Source organism: Parasteatoda tepidariorum, chromosome 1 (genome assembly GCF_982258835.1).
Source record: "Parasteatoda tepidariorum strain Cologne lab strain chromosome 1, Ptep-v5.0, whole genome shotgun sequence".
NCBI lineage: Eukaryota > Metazoa > Arthropoda > Arachnida > Araneae > Theridiidae > Parasteatoda > Parasteatoda tepidariorum.
In genome coordinates, this window is record NC_141755.1 from 34,909,215 (window position 1) to 34,929,372 (window position 20,158).

The 20,158-nt window shown below is 31.0% G+C and overlaps 1 protein-coding gene across 1 annotated transcript in view; it reads right to left on the minus strand.

Annotated features, from left to right (window-relative positions):
* Positions 1-584: 584 nt before the first annotated feature.
* The window catches only part of LOC107437900 (ankyrin repeat and fibronectin type-III domain-containing protein 1-like), a 177,377-nt gene continuing 157,803 nt past the window's right edge, over positions 585-20,158 (minus strand). Inside the window, exons 18-23 of the mRNA XM_071180013.2 lie at positions 18,494-18,721; positions 17,220-17,386; positions 15,990-16,139; positions 12,916-13,070; positions 7,011-7,111; positions 585-1,978 (exon numbers count right to left, since the gene is read on the minus strand). Of these exons, the coding sequence (XP_071036114.2) occupies positions 725-1,978; positions 7,011-7,111; positions 12,916-13,070; positions 15,990-16,139; positions 17,220-17,386; positions 18,494-18,721 (2,055 nt within the window). The 3' untranslated portion in view covers positions 585-724. The remainder of the gene's footprint in view (positions 1,979-7,010; positions 7,112-12,915; positions 13,071-15,989; positions 16,140-17,219; positions 17,387-18,493; positions 18,722-20,158) is intronic.

Below are 20,158 nucleotides of genomic sequence, written 5' to 3' on the forward strand. Positions count from 1 at the left end.
TTCAAAAGCAGCAAATCACATTTAAGCACAAAAGAATGAATTTAAAGGAAAGAGTTGATTTGATTTAGTGAAATATATGTCGTAATGAATTATAATAACGCTTCAATAATTAGAATATCTTTTCTGAAAAGCAATAAAATCCAGGATTACCTTAATAATTTACTGGAAGGCAGTTCAATTTTAAATCTCTGAAAATTTATGTACGAAAACACAAAAACGAAATTGCTGTATCTAGTCAGGCATAAACCCAAAGTAAAGTTTTCAAAGGTTTGAACAATGCCCAATGGGTTCTCACTGTTGTGTTTCAAAATTTAAATGAAAAGTATTATATTACTGAAATAATTTCAATAAATTTAACTTCTTAAAATCTTAACTTGAGGTCTCAATACATTTTGATTTATGTCTCTGTTTTAAAGCTTACTTTGTCTTATTATCGTTAATTTAAAGAAAATGTTTAAAAGGAATTTATTAAGACCTCCTCAAATTTCCATTAAAATATATTTTTTCTAATATTCTATTAGAAAAGAATATTTAATTCTTAGAAATGCTTTCTTGTAACAAAACAAAAAAACCAAATAAAAATCTTTGAAAGCTTATACGCTTAAATAATCAAAGCAATTATATAGAAAAATAAGTACATCAAAATTAACTAAATGGTGATAAATAAGTAGAAATATTTTAAAGAAAATGAAAGCTCTTTTCTAGAAGTTTTAAAAATGGACACTCACGCATCTTGTCGTCGCTTTATAAGAAGTTTACCTTTGGTCCAAGGATTCTGTACTTTGAGAGGTTGGAAGGAATCGTTAAGATATCGTTCGGTGGTACCATGTTCTACCACTAAGCTGATATCATCAAGGATTTGATCACTAATATACATTTCACTGTCGGCATTACCTTCTAATATAATTTCATTTACTTTACTTGTTACAGCCTGAACGATTTCATGCACGGTTGCCTCAGAATTTAATTTAAGTTTTATATTCATACCCTCTGGAATGTTCTCCGAATATGCTAAAAATATTTGAAGTTCATCTTCCTCGGAATCGACTTCATCATCCGCTGTATCTAAAATCGATGAAACGAATTCATAATCATCCTCGTCAGTCTCACTAGGATCATCTTCCCCTTTCGGAATTGGTTTAAATTGCAAACCACAATCTGTCAAACTATCCTCATCTTCACTGGGATGATCCCTGCTATCATCTTGAGGAAGGTGCAGAAGAGCATCTATTTGCTGTTCTTTATAGTCGCTGATATCATCATCGAAATCGTCAATATCAGGATTCGTTGCCTCGTTGGAGGACAATGAATTGCAGCTTTGTCCGGATGGTTCTAGCTTCATCACTATGCCCTCCTGGGATACCGATCCGTCTTCATTTTTATTTGCATCTAATTGTTCATCTTCATTTACAGGAGTAGTACCGGTGCACACTACACTATCACATTTATCAGAAGGGGAATCCATGTTGTAGCTAACAGTTAGTGTCTCTGAACTGTAAGCCTTGTCGACAAAAGGTTGCAGCGTACAAGTGCGTGTGTCTTCTGATGAACTTGCTGACAGCATCAGACCAGATGTTGAAGCACACCGGCGCATTTCGGACGTTGTAAAGTGAGTTAAATCTTCGGGGGGACTTGAAGCTTCAGTCAGGGAGAAGCTGGAAGAAGAATTTGTAACACGGATGGATGGAGTGGGTCGAGGGAACTTTTTGAGTCCTGGTAAATCGGTTGGAACTTGAAGCGTGTGGATAGACTGGGAATGTTGAGGAGATTGGGAGGGGCTGGAACTTGGCGAGGAGTCAGGCTTCTCTATCACAAAGTTGCTGAGCAATATGCCCCCAGTAGAGTGTTTATCACGAGCGAAGTTGAGCACGTCCATTAACCATCGCATTGATCTCCAGGTATTGTCCACTTGAGTCTGAAATTGCTGTAGTTGTCTAAGGCGCGATTTCGCCGATGCAAGTTCGGATGTAGAAAATGCCTGAAATTATCATAAAATATCGTAATGAAATAAAAATAATTTAATAAAAATATTTTTTAATAATATACCACGTAAAAAATATCTTTAAAAATAATTTAAATAAAAATTACCCAAAAATTAGTTTATTTGAAAAAAGTCTACTAAAATAAAGTTTAATTTTTTCAAATACGCTTTATTCAGAATAATATCGCAAAAATCTTAAACGTCTTTTGTTCTTTAGGAGGATTTTATACCCCGAGAGTATAACTTACAGAGCTTAATTTTTTTTTTAAAAAATATCGAAATACAAACAAATTAAGAGAGTATTACTTAGGATTACGTTGTGGGTAAGTTCTCCTATAATTCGTTCAAATTTTTATATTCTGAAAATATTTTTTCAACTTCATGATTTAATCTAGCTTGTCAGAATTCATTTTTCTCTAAACTTTGAATGCATGCAAAATACAAAAATGAATATAAAATAAAATTTGAGATGAAAAGTTCCTCCCGCGGTACAGCATCTTCTTAAGGCATTTATGTTGCTTGTGTTAATAAAAATTTATCATGACTGTTAAACCATTTTATTACAAGTTTTGATATCCTTACATTATTGATTCAGCTCCTCGCCGAAGACTTCAATATTTACGCCTCTGTCGGGCGATATCACACAAATTGGTTACTAACCAATAAAATATCTTTTTTCGTTAAACAAATCATAAAAATAGTGAATTATATTGAATATAATATTAATAGTAATTGAATATAGTGAAAATAGAAAATCTTGAATATAGTAAATAAACTACCCATGCAGAAATGCTGGATGCTTGGTTGGTTAACTCTTCTGGAATTGAAATGTCTTGTATGTCCCATTTAAATAAAGCTAAAAAAAACATTATCAGGCTTTTCTCCCTGCATATCAAGGAGAGAGGCAGTAACGCAAAAGTGCAAAAAGTTCAACATTTGCTGTAGCAGAGCTGTGTTATCTGAATGAAATGTAAGTAGTGCAAAATTGTTATGCAAGTAACTTTGTAGAGATGTCCAAGCTAGAAGCTGAACTATATACTGAGTGGAGTAAATCAATCAATTGTCGTTTGCACCATTTTCATTGGACGATTCATTTTGCTATTCCAATAGAAACGTATTCCTAATGGTTGCTATCTGTCACTAATTGATCATTGAAGGAATGTCAGCAAACAGGTAAATGAAGGGACGTCAGCTTAGACATCTCTATATTCAGTTACGGAAATTTAAATGGTTAGATTCAGATTTAAATTTGACTGTTCCATGATACGTATGCGCTACAAAGTTTAAAATCCAGTGTTCAATAGAACTCATTTTTTTTTCATAGATTGCCGAAAAATGGCCTACAAAGTAAGGGATTGTAATATATTTAATTGAATGCTTTGGAATAACAAATGGTAAAACCACAAATCGAAGTTGGGAATGCACCAGGCATTCTCCCTATTTCCTAGGTGTTTTACATAGAATGCCAAAATTTCTCACAATGTGAGCCTTTATGAAACATCGGAATATTTTAACAGTCTTTTGTCGGTCTGTTTTTAAAATAACAGTTCTTTATTTTGACTTTTTTCTCTTGTTGTTTTTCTTCGGTTTTTTTCTCTAAAGACCTTCTGTTAATCCATAGAAAGCCTAGGCAATTTATGCTGTTGTTGTTTCTCATCCCCACTGGTGTAGCTCCGCTAGACCAGGTCCATGAGTCCAGTCACCCTCAGGAAATCAAAAAACAAAACAGGGTCGCGCAGAAAATCCTTCTTTTCAAAATCCACACAACTAAGGAGAGGCAATTTATACAATGCCTAAGTAAAATACGTAAAGTATTCTGATACTTCAAACGTTGATTTAAAACACCAGGGATTCTATAACATGCCTAAGTTATGTATGAATGAATAGATATAATCTGAAAATAGCCAAGCTCAATTTCATTATTTGCATTTATTTATTGATATTGTTTGTTGAAATATTTGAAAATAAAAGCTTTTCTTATTCCGAAAAACAATGTTTACGGTAGAAATGGAGCAGTAGTTAATTCGTTAACAATCTTTTATTTTGGACATCGATCTTCTTTCACGATCATGAAAAGAAAGTAAAAGTCGGTGATTTCTTTCGCCAATCTACATGTATCTTTTTGGTGGGCTATATTTTCTTTCTTAATCAATAGAAAGTGACTATTCCAACGTGACTCTCTCATCTGTTCTTGGAAATGAAGGGCAAAAACAAATAAAAACTTTGTTGTGTTATCGCTAAATAAGTAATTTTTGTTGTTGCAGTAAAGCCCCGACTTCTTGAACAATTTGCTAATATAGTCAGTGTTAAATGCTAATACTGAAACAAATAAATTTCGCTTAATTCAACTTATTTTCGTTGTAAGAATTTGAAGTGTTCACAGCATTCTGATGATTTAATTTTTTCTGGTGTCTTGTTTTCCAAAGCTGCTTCGAGAAACCATCATTGATTTAAGTGAAGTAGATCAATTCTGCTTTTACTTCTTCTTCTTTTTTTTTTGGCAGATATTTATTTGAAATTTTATATTTTTTTTCTTCTCTATTTAATTATAACACCACTTAAAATGCAACATAAACTTTGTAATACAATTATTAAATAATTATAACCTAAAATAATAATGATAACGGATCTAAAATGTAAATTAAAAATAAATAATTTAAAAGAAATAGGGGTTCATACATAAACTTTAATATAATCTTGAATTAGAATCATATTGCGACTTAAAGGTTTGGTAAAAAATTTGCAAAATTACGTATTTTTCATCAAAAATTAAGACTTTTCCATAGATTTCTGGTCGAATTTCATATTTCTTAAGCTGTATACCCGTTCACCGTACGGAACGAGAAAAATTAAGCTATCAATAAATTAATACTAAACAACACTGCGAAATCATGCTAAAAACCGAAAGAAATATACCTACACAATTAATAAAGATAAAATAATTCCAATTTCTTTTATTTACTCTTAATTTATTTTATTTTTACCGGTCACTTTATTTTATTGGATTAAGTAGTTCAGCTCTGCAAAATAACAATTAATTGTATTCAGCATCTTTTGGAATGAAGTTATTGCTCCTAACTAACTCATGAGGATCGAAATTTACCACAATTAAGCGATTATCTCTCCTGCTTATCTCTTTCGAAGGCTCATAAATCATCTCTTTCTACATTATCAGTGTTAAAACTGCACAGTATTAATGTAGTTTCAATCGATACCAAATATACTAATTTTATGTACATTAGTAAATTTGGCATTGACTGAAATTGCCCCAATTGCTATAATACCAAATATGCATATGACTAAAATTAATTAAGCGTAATTTGCCTCAATAATAATATTGCGGTTTTTTAAGTTTCTTTTGAACGAATTTCTAACATATCGCCATTAATTTTGCTTTTATGTACATAGCTTATAGTTTTATTTTAATTAGTAACTGTTAATCAAATTTAATTGACCATCATTGATTTCAATTATGATCCCTATTTTTTAAATTAATTAAGCCTCATTGGCGGAAAAATAGTATAACGAGTACGAATTAGTATCAGTTCTGTTAGTATATGTTACCAAAAATAATTAAGCATCACGCCATACTAATATGGGTATCACTATTAATATGGAGATTTACTACGCTTTTCCTCAATGAATAAGTATAATTTCTTTATTAATTTTTCGTGCTAAATCGTTGCTTTTTTTATTCCAGTAAGTAGCTTTTACCAAAATTAATCAAGTATCATTGGCGCCAATAATATTACGGCAATTTTTTACCTTTCTCCTAAAGGGTTTAGTACCATTTCCTAATTAATTTTGCTTTTCAGAACATAACTTCTTTTTTCAATAATGTTGAAATTAAAAGATTTAGTTTTACTGAAATACCATCTAAAGCGTAATTATATAGAAAAATAAACACCTAGATATTACTTAAGGAATACTGCTTTGGTGACGTCATCCACGTATGCTACTAAGCTTACGTTCATCATTGACCTTTTCTGACATAACGAATAAAAAATAATTAAATATCTAAAAGCGTGCGATAAATCATTTTTTGATTAATAAGAACTGTAAGCAAACAAACGTCGCCATGTTAAAGATCGTCTGCAGTTTCATTTATATCAATGACAGCTGTAAATCAATGAGAAAATTCCGTTTTAAAATGTCTCTTAATTAAAATTAAGTGATTTGTCTTAATTAAAATTAAGTGATTTTTTGGATCGGGAGTTAAAATTTCTCCTTTCGAATTCTCAGGATAGTAGAACAAAAGGTTCTGTAGTCATAAGTTCGACAGACACACAGACAGACTCTTAATTTTATTATAGACGTTTTAGGATTAATTTGACATTCTAAACTTTATATTTTAAGATTAAAATTAAAAAAATTAAATTTTGATCAAAATTTCTTTTTGAACATATTATTATATACATATACGTTTGAATATATACGTGAATATATTATCCTTTTCCTATAGTCTTAAAAATTTAAATTTAAAAGCAAATTCCAAGCTAATACGTATTTCTAGTTAAACACAAGCATTATTTACATAAAAATGACACAATAACAACTAACATATTTAAATAATTATTTTAAAATTGTATTATGATATTTTTAAAAATTAAATGTTTTTGACTTATTAAACAAACACAATTTTTTTTTAAAGATTATTTTATTATTATTCAAAACAAAGTATTAATTGCGTACAAACACATACTTACTTTTTCTGTTATAAATTGCTCTTACAAAATTTAAACAGAGTTAAAACTCATTATAGTAAAGATATTTCAAATCATAGTTTTCATTTTTACTTAAATCATAGTTTATTATACCAAAATTTAATGCTTTTAAATTCATCAGCATAGTTAAACATAACTTTTTTATATATTTGAATTGAATATGGTGAGTACAGAAAAGTATATAATTATGTATGCAATTTGTTAAGTAAAGTTTAAATAATACACCTGGAATTTCTTTAAGTATTTAGTACTACCTAATGATTAAATAATACTTTATAATATAGCTCTAACTAAGTTAGTATTACCTGGCGATGCACATGCTGAGCAACTACAGTATCCATTTCCAAAATAGAAGAAACTCTGGAATATCTTGATATGAAACTGTGTTGATAAGTTGACATATGGACTGCAAGATTTACATAGGCGATCAATCATATTAAAACAAATTACTGTAATTTTACATGGTGGTTATATTTTAACATTAGATATTATACATGGGATTTTTTATTCATTTCAATCTACTGCAGTGTTTTTGGTAGCATATTTTATTAGCTTACATAAAATTTAAAAGGAAAAAAAAATCTTAATAGAAATTGTTTTATATCATTACTTTAAACCAAGAAAAAAAAACGTGTTTTATAATTTTTGAAGCATAAATATTTATTCAAAAATCATTTCTGAATAATAAGACTTTCTAAAATCTTGACATTTGTCGTAGTATAACTATATTTAATAAGTGGTGACAAAACGTTTAAAGTTTTGTTAAAAAAATATTCTCGGAAGCAATTCTGCTAATGAAAAAAAAAACTATACTAGCTAAAACTAACTTAATCATTATCACTGTGAGAAGAATTCAGAGTAGAATTGTTTTTTTTATTTATTGGAGGGCACTAGGGGTTGTCCCATTGGCCACAGAAATGCCAGAAATGCTACTCACTTCTCGTTACCCAGTGGGCACCTGTGGCGAGGCCACGGCGGTGGAGCAGCGTCGCCCACGTCACACAACCACAAACCCGTTTATAGGGCTGGTCACATTCACACACAAAGGAGGAAGGACATAGAACACAGAGAGAGAAAGAAACATCCATGCACTGAGCAGGATTTGAACCCGCGACCAGCGGTTCCGCAGTCAGGCACGCGAACCTCTCGACCACCAGGTTGGCAGAATAGAATTGTAAATGTTATAAAAATCCTTTTTTTTCTTAATTACAATTTTTTTGCATGTTTATTAGTTAGAAACTTTTGCTTCATTTTATATTTATTTTTGTAATGGCATTAAATATTTGTACAAACACTACCTACATGTATCTTGAACTGGTTTAACCCCTTCTGTGTCCGCATCGCGTTTCATACCTTCTGCCCTTTTGTGCCTTGTTAGCCGGCATTGTATGCCATGCGACGAAGAGAAAAATTGCATTCCCACTTTCTGCATAATTTTCGAAGTGAGATTTCCACCCTTGAATTGAAATCAAAATGATTTTGTACTTTCGGTAATTTCTTTTTCATTGGTGTTAAAATTATTCATTACTATTAAAATTATTCATTAGTACTAAAATTATTTAATTGCATTAGTATTAAAATTATTTAATTTCATTAGTGTTAAAATTATTTCATTTTATTAGTATTAAAATTAATTATTATTAATTAGTTATTAGTATTAATTATCTATCTATATATATATTTCTCTTACACGGCACCAAAAAAAAGCCTCATTACAACTTCCCGAATGACAACGTTAGAAAATTGACCAATGATTGCTGCTAAAAATGTCACATGGCAAATGTCACATGAGGTGGCTCAACATATAGCGCTTTTAAAAACGGAAAAAATAACCAGAGTGAGCATTATCAGGTTGTTCAATTCAGATTCATGCCCTAAAACATGATAATATTTAATTTAAACTCAATTAGGAATTCATTAATTAATTGAAGTGAGAATGCTTTAAAAGGCCGCTGTTGAATTGATATTTTTCTACTGGGAGCTACCTAAACGTTTAAAAAACGTCTAAGTGTTTGTATTGAATGCATTGAATTTTTTTATATTTCGCGTTTATTTATGCATTGAATTTTCACGCTTTAAAATGCAGAATATTAGTGAAGCTACTAGGGCTTTTAAACGTAATGAAACGTGTTCGAAGAGCCCAAGAAAGTGTTGAGGAATGTTATGGAAGACATAGATTGCAGAGATCAAGTGCAATACTAAGTATTGGCAGTAGTCAAGGGGAAGTGCCAAAATCAAAACTCCCCGATTAGAAATGCAGCAAGGCGACCTCCACATGGTATTTCTCGGGTAATGCTAACAGCCATGCATTTTAATTTATTGTATGTAAGACATCCTTATTTTGTTCTAAAATGTTAAGTACTTTATCACAAATGTTAATTAATATAGAAATTGATTTCAATAATGCTGATCACCAAAAAATATTTCATTTGGCGATAAAACAAATTTTTGTGTTCTTGAAAATGAAAGACTTTTTGAGGGTTATTATCTCACAAGGAAAAGTTAGGGTTTAAAGTTTATATTTTTAAATAATAAATTTTTTTTCTCTAAAACTTGCAGAATTTCTAGCATTAACTAATTTATACACATTTAGTTGAATTTAGGTGAGTAACTGCAATATTTGATAATTTATTTCGCTAATATGTTTCTCATTTAGCTAACGTTTTGATTTTTTCACCATGTACAATCTAAATAGCTAATCTACTTTTTTAAAAGCCAATAAGAACATTGATAGAATTCTTCTGCATAAGTACAATGCTATGTCTTTGATGATAAAATACTATGTCTTTGATGATAATATGCTATGTCTTTGTGCTAGAACATTGTGTTCATTGGCGAGCGAGCGCAGCGAGCCATGGTTCACGGCGTGAACCACATAGGATTGCGTAGCAATTCTCGGGGGTTGGCGAGCGTTAGCGAGCAGGGGGCGGAGCCTCCTAGTATTATATAAAACGCTAATACGTTTTAATTGATAGGCTTCGGAGCGCAAGAGCACGTAGGGAGCATCATATGTCTAATCGGGTGCAAAGCCTCCTAGTTATTAATTATTTCATTCAGTGTTAAAACTATTTTCCAAAATATTTTTTACCTAATTTTCATAAGTATTTTATGCAGAAATTTATGTTAAACACCTTAAAGCAATAGAGGGAATAAAATGTGTTTACTTAAGACAAAATTAGGGTGCATTGCAGGGAAAACTTGAGATCAGTGAACGGGACATGACATAGTTCCCCAAAAAAGCAAAAAACTGTTTGCTGACAAAAATGTTTTGCATTTCCGAATTTAAGACAGAACATATACACTGGTTATCATAAATTAAGGAAAATTCACAAAAATCGCGATAACTCAAGAAATTACACATGGAATTTTATGAAACTTACCCACAATATACAACACATAGTAAGGTATTAAACAACATAAAAAGAAATTATCAGACATTAATAGTAGTATAGAAATTAGCACATGTATAAAATAAACAAATTGGAAGTATCGGTTTGCAATAGAAAAAGTACCTTTAATATGGAATATGATTGCCTCTAGAAGCAATACAGCACAAACAGCGATGTGTGATGCTTTCAATTATGCGGTCTATCAGTTCAATAGGAAGTGAGAGCCATTGCTCTTGTAAAGCAGTTGCAAGCGTGGCAAGGGTCTGAGGGGGCGGATTGATGGCAGATACACGCCTCCCTAGAGCATCCCAAACGTGCTCGATAGGATTCAAGTCCGGGGATCGAGCTGGCCACTCCATGCGAGTAATTGTTTCCTGTTGAAGATAATCATCAACAATGCGAGCTCTGTGTGGTCTTGCATTATCGTCCTGTAACAGGAAGCAATCACCAATTGCCCCGGCATATGGGCGCACATAAGCATCAAGGATGTTGTCTCGATAAACCTGAGCATTCACGGTTCCCCTTGGAAAGACATGGAGGTATGTGCGCCCTCCTAAGGATATGCCTCCCCAAACACAGACACTGCCTCTTCCGTATGCATCTCTTTCACGGATGTTTGATGGATGATAACGGGTCCCAGGTTCTCTCCATATCAAATAACGTCTACTGTCACTTTCTAGACTAAACCTGGACTCATCCGTAAAGAGAACAGGCCTCCATTGATCTGACGTCCAGTGGACATGTTGTCGGGCCCACTGCAAACGGTCTCTCCTATGGCGTGATGTGAGCGGCACGCAAATGGCTGGTCGTCTCGCATACAGACCACCTTCGTGGAGCCTTCTGCGCACAGTTGACGTTGACACCAACCTTCCGGTGGCTGCAGCAAGAGAGGATCTAAGATGTGTCGGAGTAGCGGTTCTATTCCTGCGTGCACTTAATGTCAAATATCGGTCATCGGCACTGGTCGTAACAGTTGGCCGTCCTTGACTGAACCTCCTAGATGCCGAATCTGTGGTTTGAAATTGCCTCCAAAGTCTATGAACCACAGATGGACTCACATTTAGCCATCTGGCCACTTCTGATTGACTCTGCCCTGCCTCTAGTCTCCCGATGGCTCTCCATCGTAGTTCTTCAGGCAAATGATGCCTAGAGGTCATTATTACGAATTGGCTATCTCAGATTTTCAATGTCGCAATCACAGTAAAATTTGTGTGCTTTCTCTCAAACTTGGACTTTTATGCTCCAGGCAGATGACGTAAGCCGAGTGCAGCGCCACTAATTTGCATATTGCAATTTTACTCAGCTACTCTTAGTGGACAACATATGCAAATTTTGCACGGTTTGGCTTACTTTTGAAAGAGTTATCGCTATTTTTGTGATTTTTCCTTAATTTATGATAACCAGTGTATTAATTTTCATCATTAAAAAAATGATTTTTTGGGGTGGGAAAAAAATCCGATCGAGAATGATTAAATATAACTAAATTTAATACTTTTATAACTTTGCATTATAAAAATAATTATTTTTAAAATCCGATTAACTTCAAACATTTGCTTTGGAGGTGTGTATTTACTTCATCCAGATAGATAAATTTTAATACTTGCATGCCAATTTTGCCTGCATCGACAGGTGCACGTAAAATTATTCCACGAAAATGTAGCAGCTTTGCTCACTTCAAAAAACTGACATAATTAATCGATAGCCCTTTCACAAGGCTAGACACACACTCACGTTAACAGAATAAATTGACTATAATTCATTTATAAGACGGAACACATGCACACACTCACAATAATACTCCAGCATTATTCATATATAGGGCTGAACACATACGCACACACAGAAAATTAAGTGGCTATAACTTATTTATAAGACGGAACATGTGCACACACTTACGAAAACACTTAGTCATAACTTATTTATAGGGCGGAACACATGTGCACACACACAAAAACACTCGACCACAGTTCATTTTTAAATCTGAACACATACTCACAGTGGGTCGGGATAGCCTGGTCGGTAGGGCGCTGGACCTATGTTCAAGAGTTCGTGGATCCGAACCCCTCCGGCCGAAGACTCCACGCGTAGTAAATGATGACCGATTCGCGTTAAATCTGTCGAGTCGCAAAGTCCTCCATGTTCCCATAACAAATCAATACCTCTGGGGATACTGGATTGGAGATTGATCGTTCTCTGATTCAGGTCAGAGTTACGATCCGTGGATGATTGAATGGGTCCGCCCTATAAATGGGTGTGACGTTTGGGCATGGATATACTACAGGTGGCGCCACTGGAAAACAAGAACAATCGCTTCCCTCTGCCTAACAGGCATACGTGAACAACAGCATGCTCACATTCACAAAATCAATTGATTATATTTATAAGATAGATCGAATGCGCACACTCACAAAAGGTCATAGCTCATTTGTGAGACTAAACACATACTCACAAAATAAAATGACTATAACTTATTTATAAGACAGAACAAATGCATACACTCACAAAAACACTTGACCATTACTCATTTATAAGGCTGACATTTACAAATTTACTTAACTAAAACTTATTTATAAGACGGAAAACACACGCATACTCACAAAAACACTCCATCGCAACTCACTTAAAAGATGGAACAATTATCACTCCATAAGATGGAGAATTTACATCCCCACATACAGCCATTCAAATACAACCTATTTATGTTACGGGTTACATTCTATTCTATTGTTTTATTCAAATTGCTCCGAGACAAAGTTGCCCCGTTTGGATTAAGTGCCATCTTGTTAGTTAATTAAATAGACTTAACTTTAGAATAACTCACTCATTTCAAAAATTTGTAGAGGTAGTAGAACACAGTCTGTTCTTTCCGTTATATCATCTTTTTGGCCAGGAACCGAACACAACGAATCGACAGGAGGTAATAAAAGTAAAAGTGATACTTCGGGATTAAGCTCGACGACCTCATTATCGTAAAGTCTGTAAAACAAGAAAAATATAATGAAAACATATTGCATTAAAATTGTACGTGAAACTAATTTTACGCTTTGACATATCATGTCAATCAAACATTTTCAAATGTCGAATAGGTTGTAAGATTTCCAGTAAATATAAATCACAGAAATATAAATATTAAACATTTTGTATATTTTCATGTCCTAAGATCTTCCACGTATTTGCGCATGTATCAAATCTGATTCGATTTTATGAAAATGGGGGTGAGCTGAGAGAGACGATGATTAACTTAGCAGTGTGCCGCGAAACATTCTGAAGCGTTAATCACAAGTCAAAATGTATTTTGATATTTTTTAATTATAAAAAAACAGTCTAATAATTACTAAAAATTCTCAAAATCTGTTAGATTATCGGAATTATATTTGGACTAAAATATAAAATACCAAAAAATAGTAATTTGAATAAAAAATTAATAGTTTAAAGAAATTTTAATAATGAATAACTGCTTCTCTTAGATCTAAATAACTCCAAATAAGTGAAAATTTTAAATATTATTGTTTGGCGGTGATCCATCCGTGTTTGGAAGATATTTCCTTTAACGCAAAAAAGACATTAATGATTCAGGCTATATCTCATAACTTTAGATTATTAAAATGCTGAAAATAATGTTTTTCACTTATTTTGACTTAAATTAATACAAAATAACGAAAAAAGTAGAAAAAATATGTTTAATAAAAATTCTGTGTCAAAGGGTTATAAATAGATATTTTTCAAATTTCAATAGAAAATAAAGAAAGATGAAAATTTCTGTTGCATGGAATTTTTTAAGTAATTACGAATTACGAAAATTATAAATAACTATAAAGAATGTATTTTCAGTTCGTTAATGCCTAACTTGCAGAGAGTTTCGACTAATAAAATATATGCAAGAACACAGAATTAAAATGTACTAACATATAGTTAAAATGAGTTAAATGTGAACTAATATGTTTAGCTCGATAAATATTCATTTTCAAATAAAAATTCTTTTGTGACATAGTTATAGAATTAGACACCGTAATTTCACTTTTATCGCTCTTTTTTTTCTATCATAGTTTTGAATCTAGTTATATAAAGAATAAAAAATACTATAGATCGTCATATGCATGTCTAGACAGTTGTCTCCAAGACAATGTTTAATACAAAAAATATTTTTTATTTGATTTTTTTTTCAATTTATAAAGAAAACGATGCATTATGAACATAAGCCAAAAAAATAGTCTTGCTATATTCATTTTTGAGAGAGATAATTTTTTTTCATCAATACTTATCAAAATTTTGTTTTTTGAGACGCTTACATTTATTGCATAATTAAATATTTTGCTCTTCATTTTTAATTTGTTTACTAATAAAAATTACAAAATTCAAAATTAGAAATTAATTAACTCCAAATTACTTTCCTTAGCAGAAGTTTGTAAATTGAACTTATTTATTTTCGGAAACTGTTTTTTTTATTTTTAATTAGAGTAAATCAAAATTTTGTAATAGAATATGGTAGATGGAATTCAAATATTTCATCACAACTAAATTAATTCATAAAGAAGATTTTTTTGTCATAAAATTGTTTATAAAAATTTGGTATAAATCATAATTATCTTTGGATAAACAAATTTTTCAAAGACATTCATAAATGTTTATAATTTGTGTATTTCGTTTCACATAAAGTTATTAATTTTTAAGTTTCGCAAAAAAAATTTAAATCAACTCTAAAGTGTTACCCAGAAATTCAGAATATTATTAAAATTTTAACTGCAGCCATAGTTGAATAATTCCAAGTTTTTCTTCATTCTGTGACTATACACTACATATCTCAATATTAAAGATTCCAAGAAAGTTAAAAAGCAATATGTTTGAATCAAATGAAATACAATATGGAAAAAAAATAAATGAATAAAAATAATAATTTTAAAATAAAAAGGAAATGCTCTAAAATAAATAGTAGTCTAATTCAATGATCGGATTTTAACGAACTAGGAATCAATATTAATGCTTCAAGGACCAGATCAATGACCTCAAATATGCTAAATAATTAGTGCAGTTGATATTTTGAGTAAAGAAATCAGACATAAAAGCCTTCTCTGAAAAAAATATACCCTTTTTCGGTGGATAATGAAGCCAAAATATAAGGGCAGCCCAAATCGGAGAAATATGGCCCCAATAGTTTTGTCGAGAGTCTGAACCCCTTAACTCAAGTTTTACTTTTTCGTATCACACCATATCATCGAGAATTATAAAATCGAATTGAAAAATTCTAACACAATTTTAAAATTCGTTTATCCAAAGACATTTCTAAACAAAATAATTTTTAATAATTATTTATTTAGTTTTATTATTTTATTAAATAATAGTCAAAGAAAATTTTTGATTGTAAGGTATACAGATTTTTTTTATCATTTTAGAGAATGGCAAAAAAAAAATTTAAACGAAATCAATCGAATGGTTTCTGAGAAATCAAATTTTAAATATTTGACTTTTTTAAATCATATTTCCCAAATTGCATCTACTCTCTATATTTTATGGTCAGAAATCATAATCCGTCGAAAAATAGTATTTTTTATTCGGAGAAAGTGCGTTTTTGTGTCTGATTTCGCAACTTAAACATCGTCTACATTAAGCAATCAAGACATTTGAGGTCCCCCCCTCAAAAATTCAATTCTTAAATCAAAACTATTCAAGGTGTTTCGTTATTTTTTTATTTATTTAAACTTTTTGTTTCACGGTACATTTTTCCTTAGATTTCGTTTTGTAACTCATTGTTAACTCTAAACTAGAAAATCATGCTGGAGCTTTCAATGCAGATAGCTCTTTTTATGAAAAAATTGCTAGATCAGGAGTTATTTAAAAAGTAATATTATCTTCGAGTAGCGTATATTATTCTGAATTGGTGGTAATTATTAGCATTACCTATGTTCACCAACTTGTTCCGGAAATATTTCAAGAACAGCTAATAAATTTCGTATTGCAGATGATAATATTTTCTGGAATTTCAACTGAGCTGGTGAGGGATTAATTCTGCTTTCTGTTGCTTGTGACTTCAACCATAACCATTCTTCACTGAAATCGAAGACAAAGCGCACTTAAGTTTTACTTTTGTCATTTATTAAAAATAAATAAAATTATTGAATATCACAATAAACTTTTCAAACCCATTGTTTTTTATCAATTATAAAACACTTTTCTATATGTAATAAGCATTATGTTTCATTAGTTAAGATTTAACACAACGTTTTCTTTGGAAAATAAAACGTGAGCAAACAGCTTTTTCAGTTTCTATATAAAAATTGAGAAATGAAACATTAACAAAAACTAATTTTGGCACTTAGAAATAACGATAAAATGTATTTCGAAACTAAACTCTTCACCAAACAGTAAATATTTCGTATTTTGTAATTTTTATAAAATGTTTATCGAATTTAAAGCGACTGGGTGAATGAAATGATAATAAAAAAAATTAAAATGTAGTAACTCGAAAAAAGTAAAGGATATCATTTTTTTATCTGTTTGAATTTCTAACATCCGTATACTTAATACATATTTTTTGTTGTTTTTATTATAGCTCTGATTGTTTTTAATTAAATTTTTTTTGACAGTTAATAAAAATATTTGAGCTCTGAAAAAGTAGATGAGAAAACCTATCGGCGTCGTTACTTAAAATAGCAAAAGAGATGATTAGCATCATATGCTCTTCATTTTTAGTAGAACTAAATTTTTATTTATTTAATTTTGATGTCTCTCAGAAATTTTTAATAAAATAATGTTTTTTTTTAAAAAATAAAGTTTAGCCTTAAGTTAGATTTATTGTAAAAAGAAAGAAAAAATTTTTCATTAAATAACAAAAACAGAAGAAATGAAACACACGAGAAAATATTGATAAATCTAAATGATCCATTTTAAAGTTGATAACTTAATCTTATGTTTCCATTTTAAGGTTGTAAGGAAAAGTTCCATGAAAAATGAAAAATTACAGTATCCCTATGCAAATACAAATCAATTTAATCTTTATTGGTTTCTCGCTTTATTTTTCAAACAATGTAAACTAACAATTTAAATTCTTTTTAAAATACAAAAAGATACTTTGGCTCTTTAAATTATGAAAACGAAGTATAGAGTATAAGGTTAAATATTTATACTTACGAAGATACGTGTGGATTATCACGGACTTTATAATAAGGCAAGACATTTGGAGCTTTCTTGGGAACCAGAATGCGTATGAGATCAACAGAGCTACTAATTTTAACGTAAGCAACATAGAGACCTCTTGACAATGGGATTTTGCTTACGTGGTTGTACGCCATAATTGCCTAAAAATCGTAAACATTTATAAAAAATAAATTAACTATTTCCCTTACATGGTTTTATATATTTTTTTCTGATAGTTTCAAATTGTTATGGTTGAAGGCTTGGCTATAACAGGCCAAGCAGGCCAGCCATAACAGGCTTGAAGTAGTGATCTAAATCCTGATGTTTTCAGCCATCGAGTCTTTTTCAGGATAAAAGATTAAACTTTAAATTTTTTAGTAATGTGCCAATTATATCTAACATCTAATTCAATTGAATACCTATATATAATTTTACATTAAATAATCCAAGATAAACTTCCAGTAAAAAGTATTGCCACTCTAAATACAACATTTTTAAAATACATTTTTGTAGCTAAATTGTGTACCGTAATTTTTACAGTGTTATTTATCAAATTACATTACATATTACTGTGTTAATTACGATAAATTAGATTTGTTTTCGGTAAAATTTTACAGTAAAAGCTTTTTACCAATGCATTTCACCGTTACCTTATCCCGAATTTTTCGCAACGTATGAATATCTAATATCTTATTAAATCTTGTTATATCTACATTTATTTGTTTCTATTACCTAATCATATCTCTCTTCTATAATATCTATATTTGTTTTAACAATCTATTATAAGTTTAAATAACTACGCATTTTGATAATATGGAAGAAACCATATATGTTATAATCAGCAATTGTTTGGCTACTATTAATTTAAATAATAAAGGAATAATAACTAGTGTTTTTTGCTTTAGTTATTTTTCGATTAGTGATTTCATAATTACGAATGATTTTTTTCGGCAATCCTTTTCTAGAATTATAAAGATAAAGTTAGATTAAAAGTTTTACTCAAATTTCACCAAAAAAGTACACTTCTGTGTCTGGTTTTATAACTTAATATATTCGGATAGGTTATTGTAGTATCTCTCATTGCCTCTTGATTTTTCAATATATCAAGAATAAAATTTATTTATAGTTATTTGATTTTTTTTATCCCTTCTAACCGTTTATGTTGTATTTTTACAAAGCATAAAATTTGTATTAATGTTTTTTAGGTTTAGAAACTATAGAAAATAATAGAGACTATATCAGAAATTGAGTTTAATCCTTCAACTTACCTGTGAAGCTGAAGGTAGAAGGCAATTTACAGTAAATACATCTTGACTAGTGACATTACTAATGCTTAACTTCCTCTGCAGTTTTGCCAATGGCACCCATCTTAAGGACAGATTGTTGAAGCTCTTTGAATCAGGAACGTATTTAACAGTACATAATACAGTCGTATCGTCTAAGTCTTTGATTGGTTTGTAATAGAATTGACCCAAGTCTTGAACGCCAAGGGCTGCCTAAAATCAGGCATCGAAAAATTAAATTGACAAGAATGACTAAATAATTAGTCGTTAAGAATGGCTTGGGTGGAATAAACTAAAGATTTTTTGACCCGTTCCTCTATAATTAAAGTGAAAAATTATGCACGTAGAACACGTAAAACAAAAACATAGTATTGAAATTTTAAATCTAAATTTTTTTTTCATTCATCTGTCTCAATAGTAAAAAAACATGATATTTTTCTATTCAAGTATTTTCACTCTTATTTAATTCCATATGTTTGTTTAAAAACCATGCTTTAATTTTGTCAAGTAAATTTCTTTTACTATTTGCACTCAAAAAAAGCAATCCATTTAGAAAGAAATGCTTCATATACAATGCGTAGAAAGCATAATACCATAACAAGCAACTTAAGTTTTTACCGTAATCTGTTACGGCATTTCTAATAAACTTTATAAACAATTGTGCTTAAACATTAAAGCACTTTTATATTTAAAAATAGTTGAAAATAAAAAATAGCTACACTATGAAAATTATGTTGCAATATCACTCAGATTTTGACGATAAACAATCCAAAAGAGTGCGAGAAATAACGTTTTTTATTTCAAGTTGACACCAAACAGAGCTTTTATATATTCAGTTTAATTGATGAAGTCAAACCAAAACACCGAAAATAAAAATAAATATTGCTCCAAAATCACGGGCATTCATACATAAGTTATTTTCGCATCCGATAACAAAAATGTTGACACACATTGAATATCGCTAGTAGTTAGCTTACATTCGATTACAAGTTAGAGCGAGTTTGGTGTTGTCTTCCACGCTAAGCACACCTAAGAAACAAAATTTTCTCTGTGAAAATATGCATGTTTTTCGTTGAGTAAAAATTTTATATTTCAATTTATAAATGTGAACTGTATTAAATTAGTGCTAATGTACATTTTTATCGGCTTCCGATTAGCAGAGTCTAGTTTGAAGTAGCCTGGAACATTTTTCGCTACACATTTATTTTAAGTTTTCTGTTAAACTTCCCAAAAAAGTGTTTGCTTCTGTTGTTGACGTATGCCACTAAGGCAGACGGGGTGCGATTGTTCTTGTTTTATAGAGCGCCATCTATGGTCAAGAATTCTACTTCTGCCACACCCATACGTCACACCCGCTTATAGGGTGGACCCATTCATACATTCATTCATCCACAGATCGTAACTCTGACCTGAATCAGAGAACTATCAATCTCCAATTCAGTACCTCCAGAGGTATTGATTTTTTTATGGATACATGGAGGACTTTGAGACTCAACAGAATTAACATGCATCAGTCACCATTTACTACACAGGGAGTCTTCGGCCGGCTGGGAACGAGCCCACGACCACTTGGGCATAGCCCCGGTACCCTACCAACTAGGCTAACCCGGCAGTGTTTGCTTTTAATTTGGTTTTATTGTTTTTATTTCA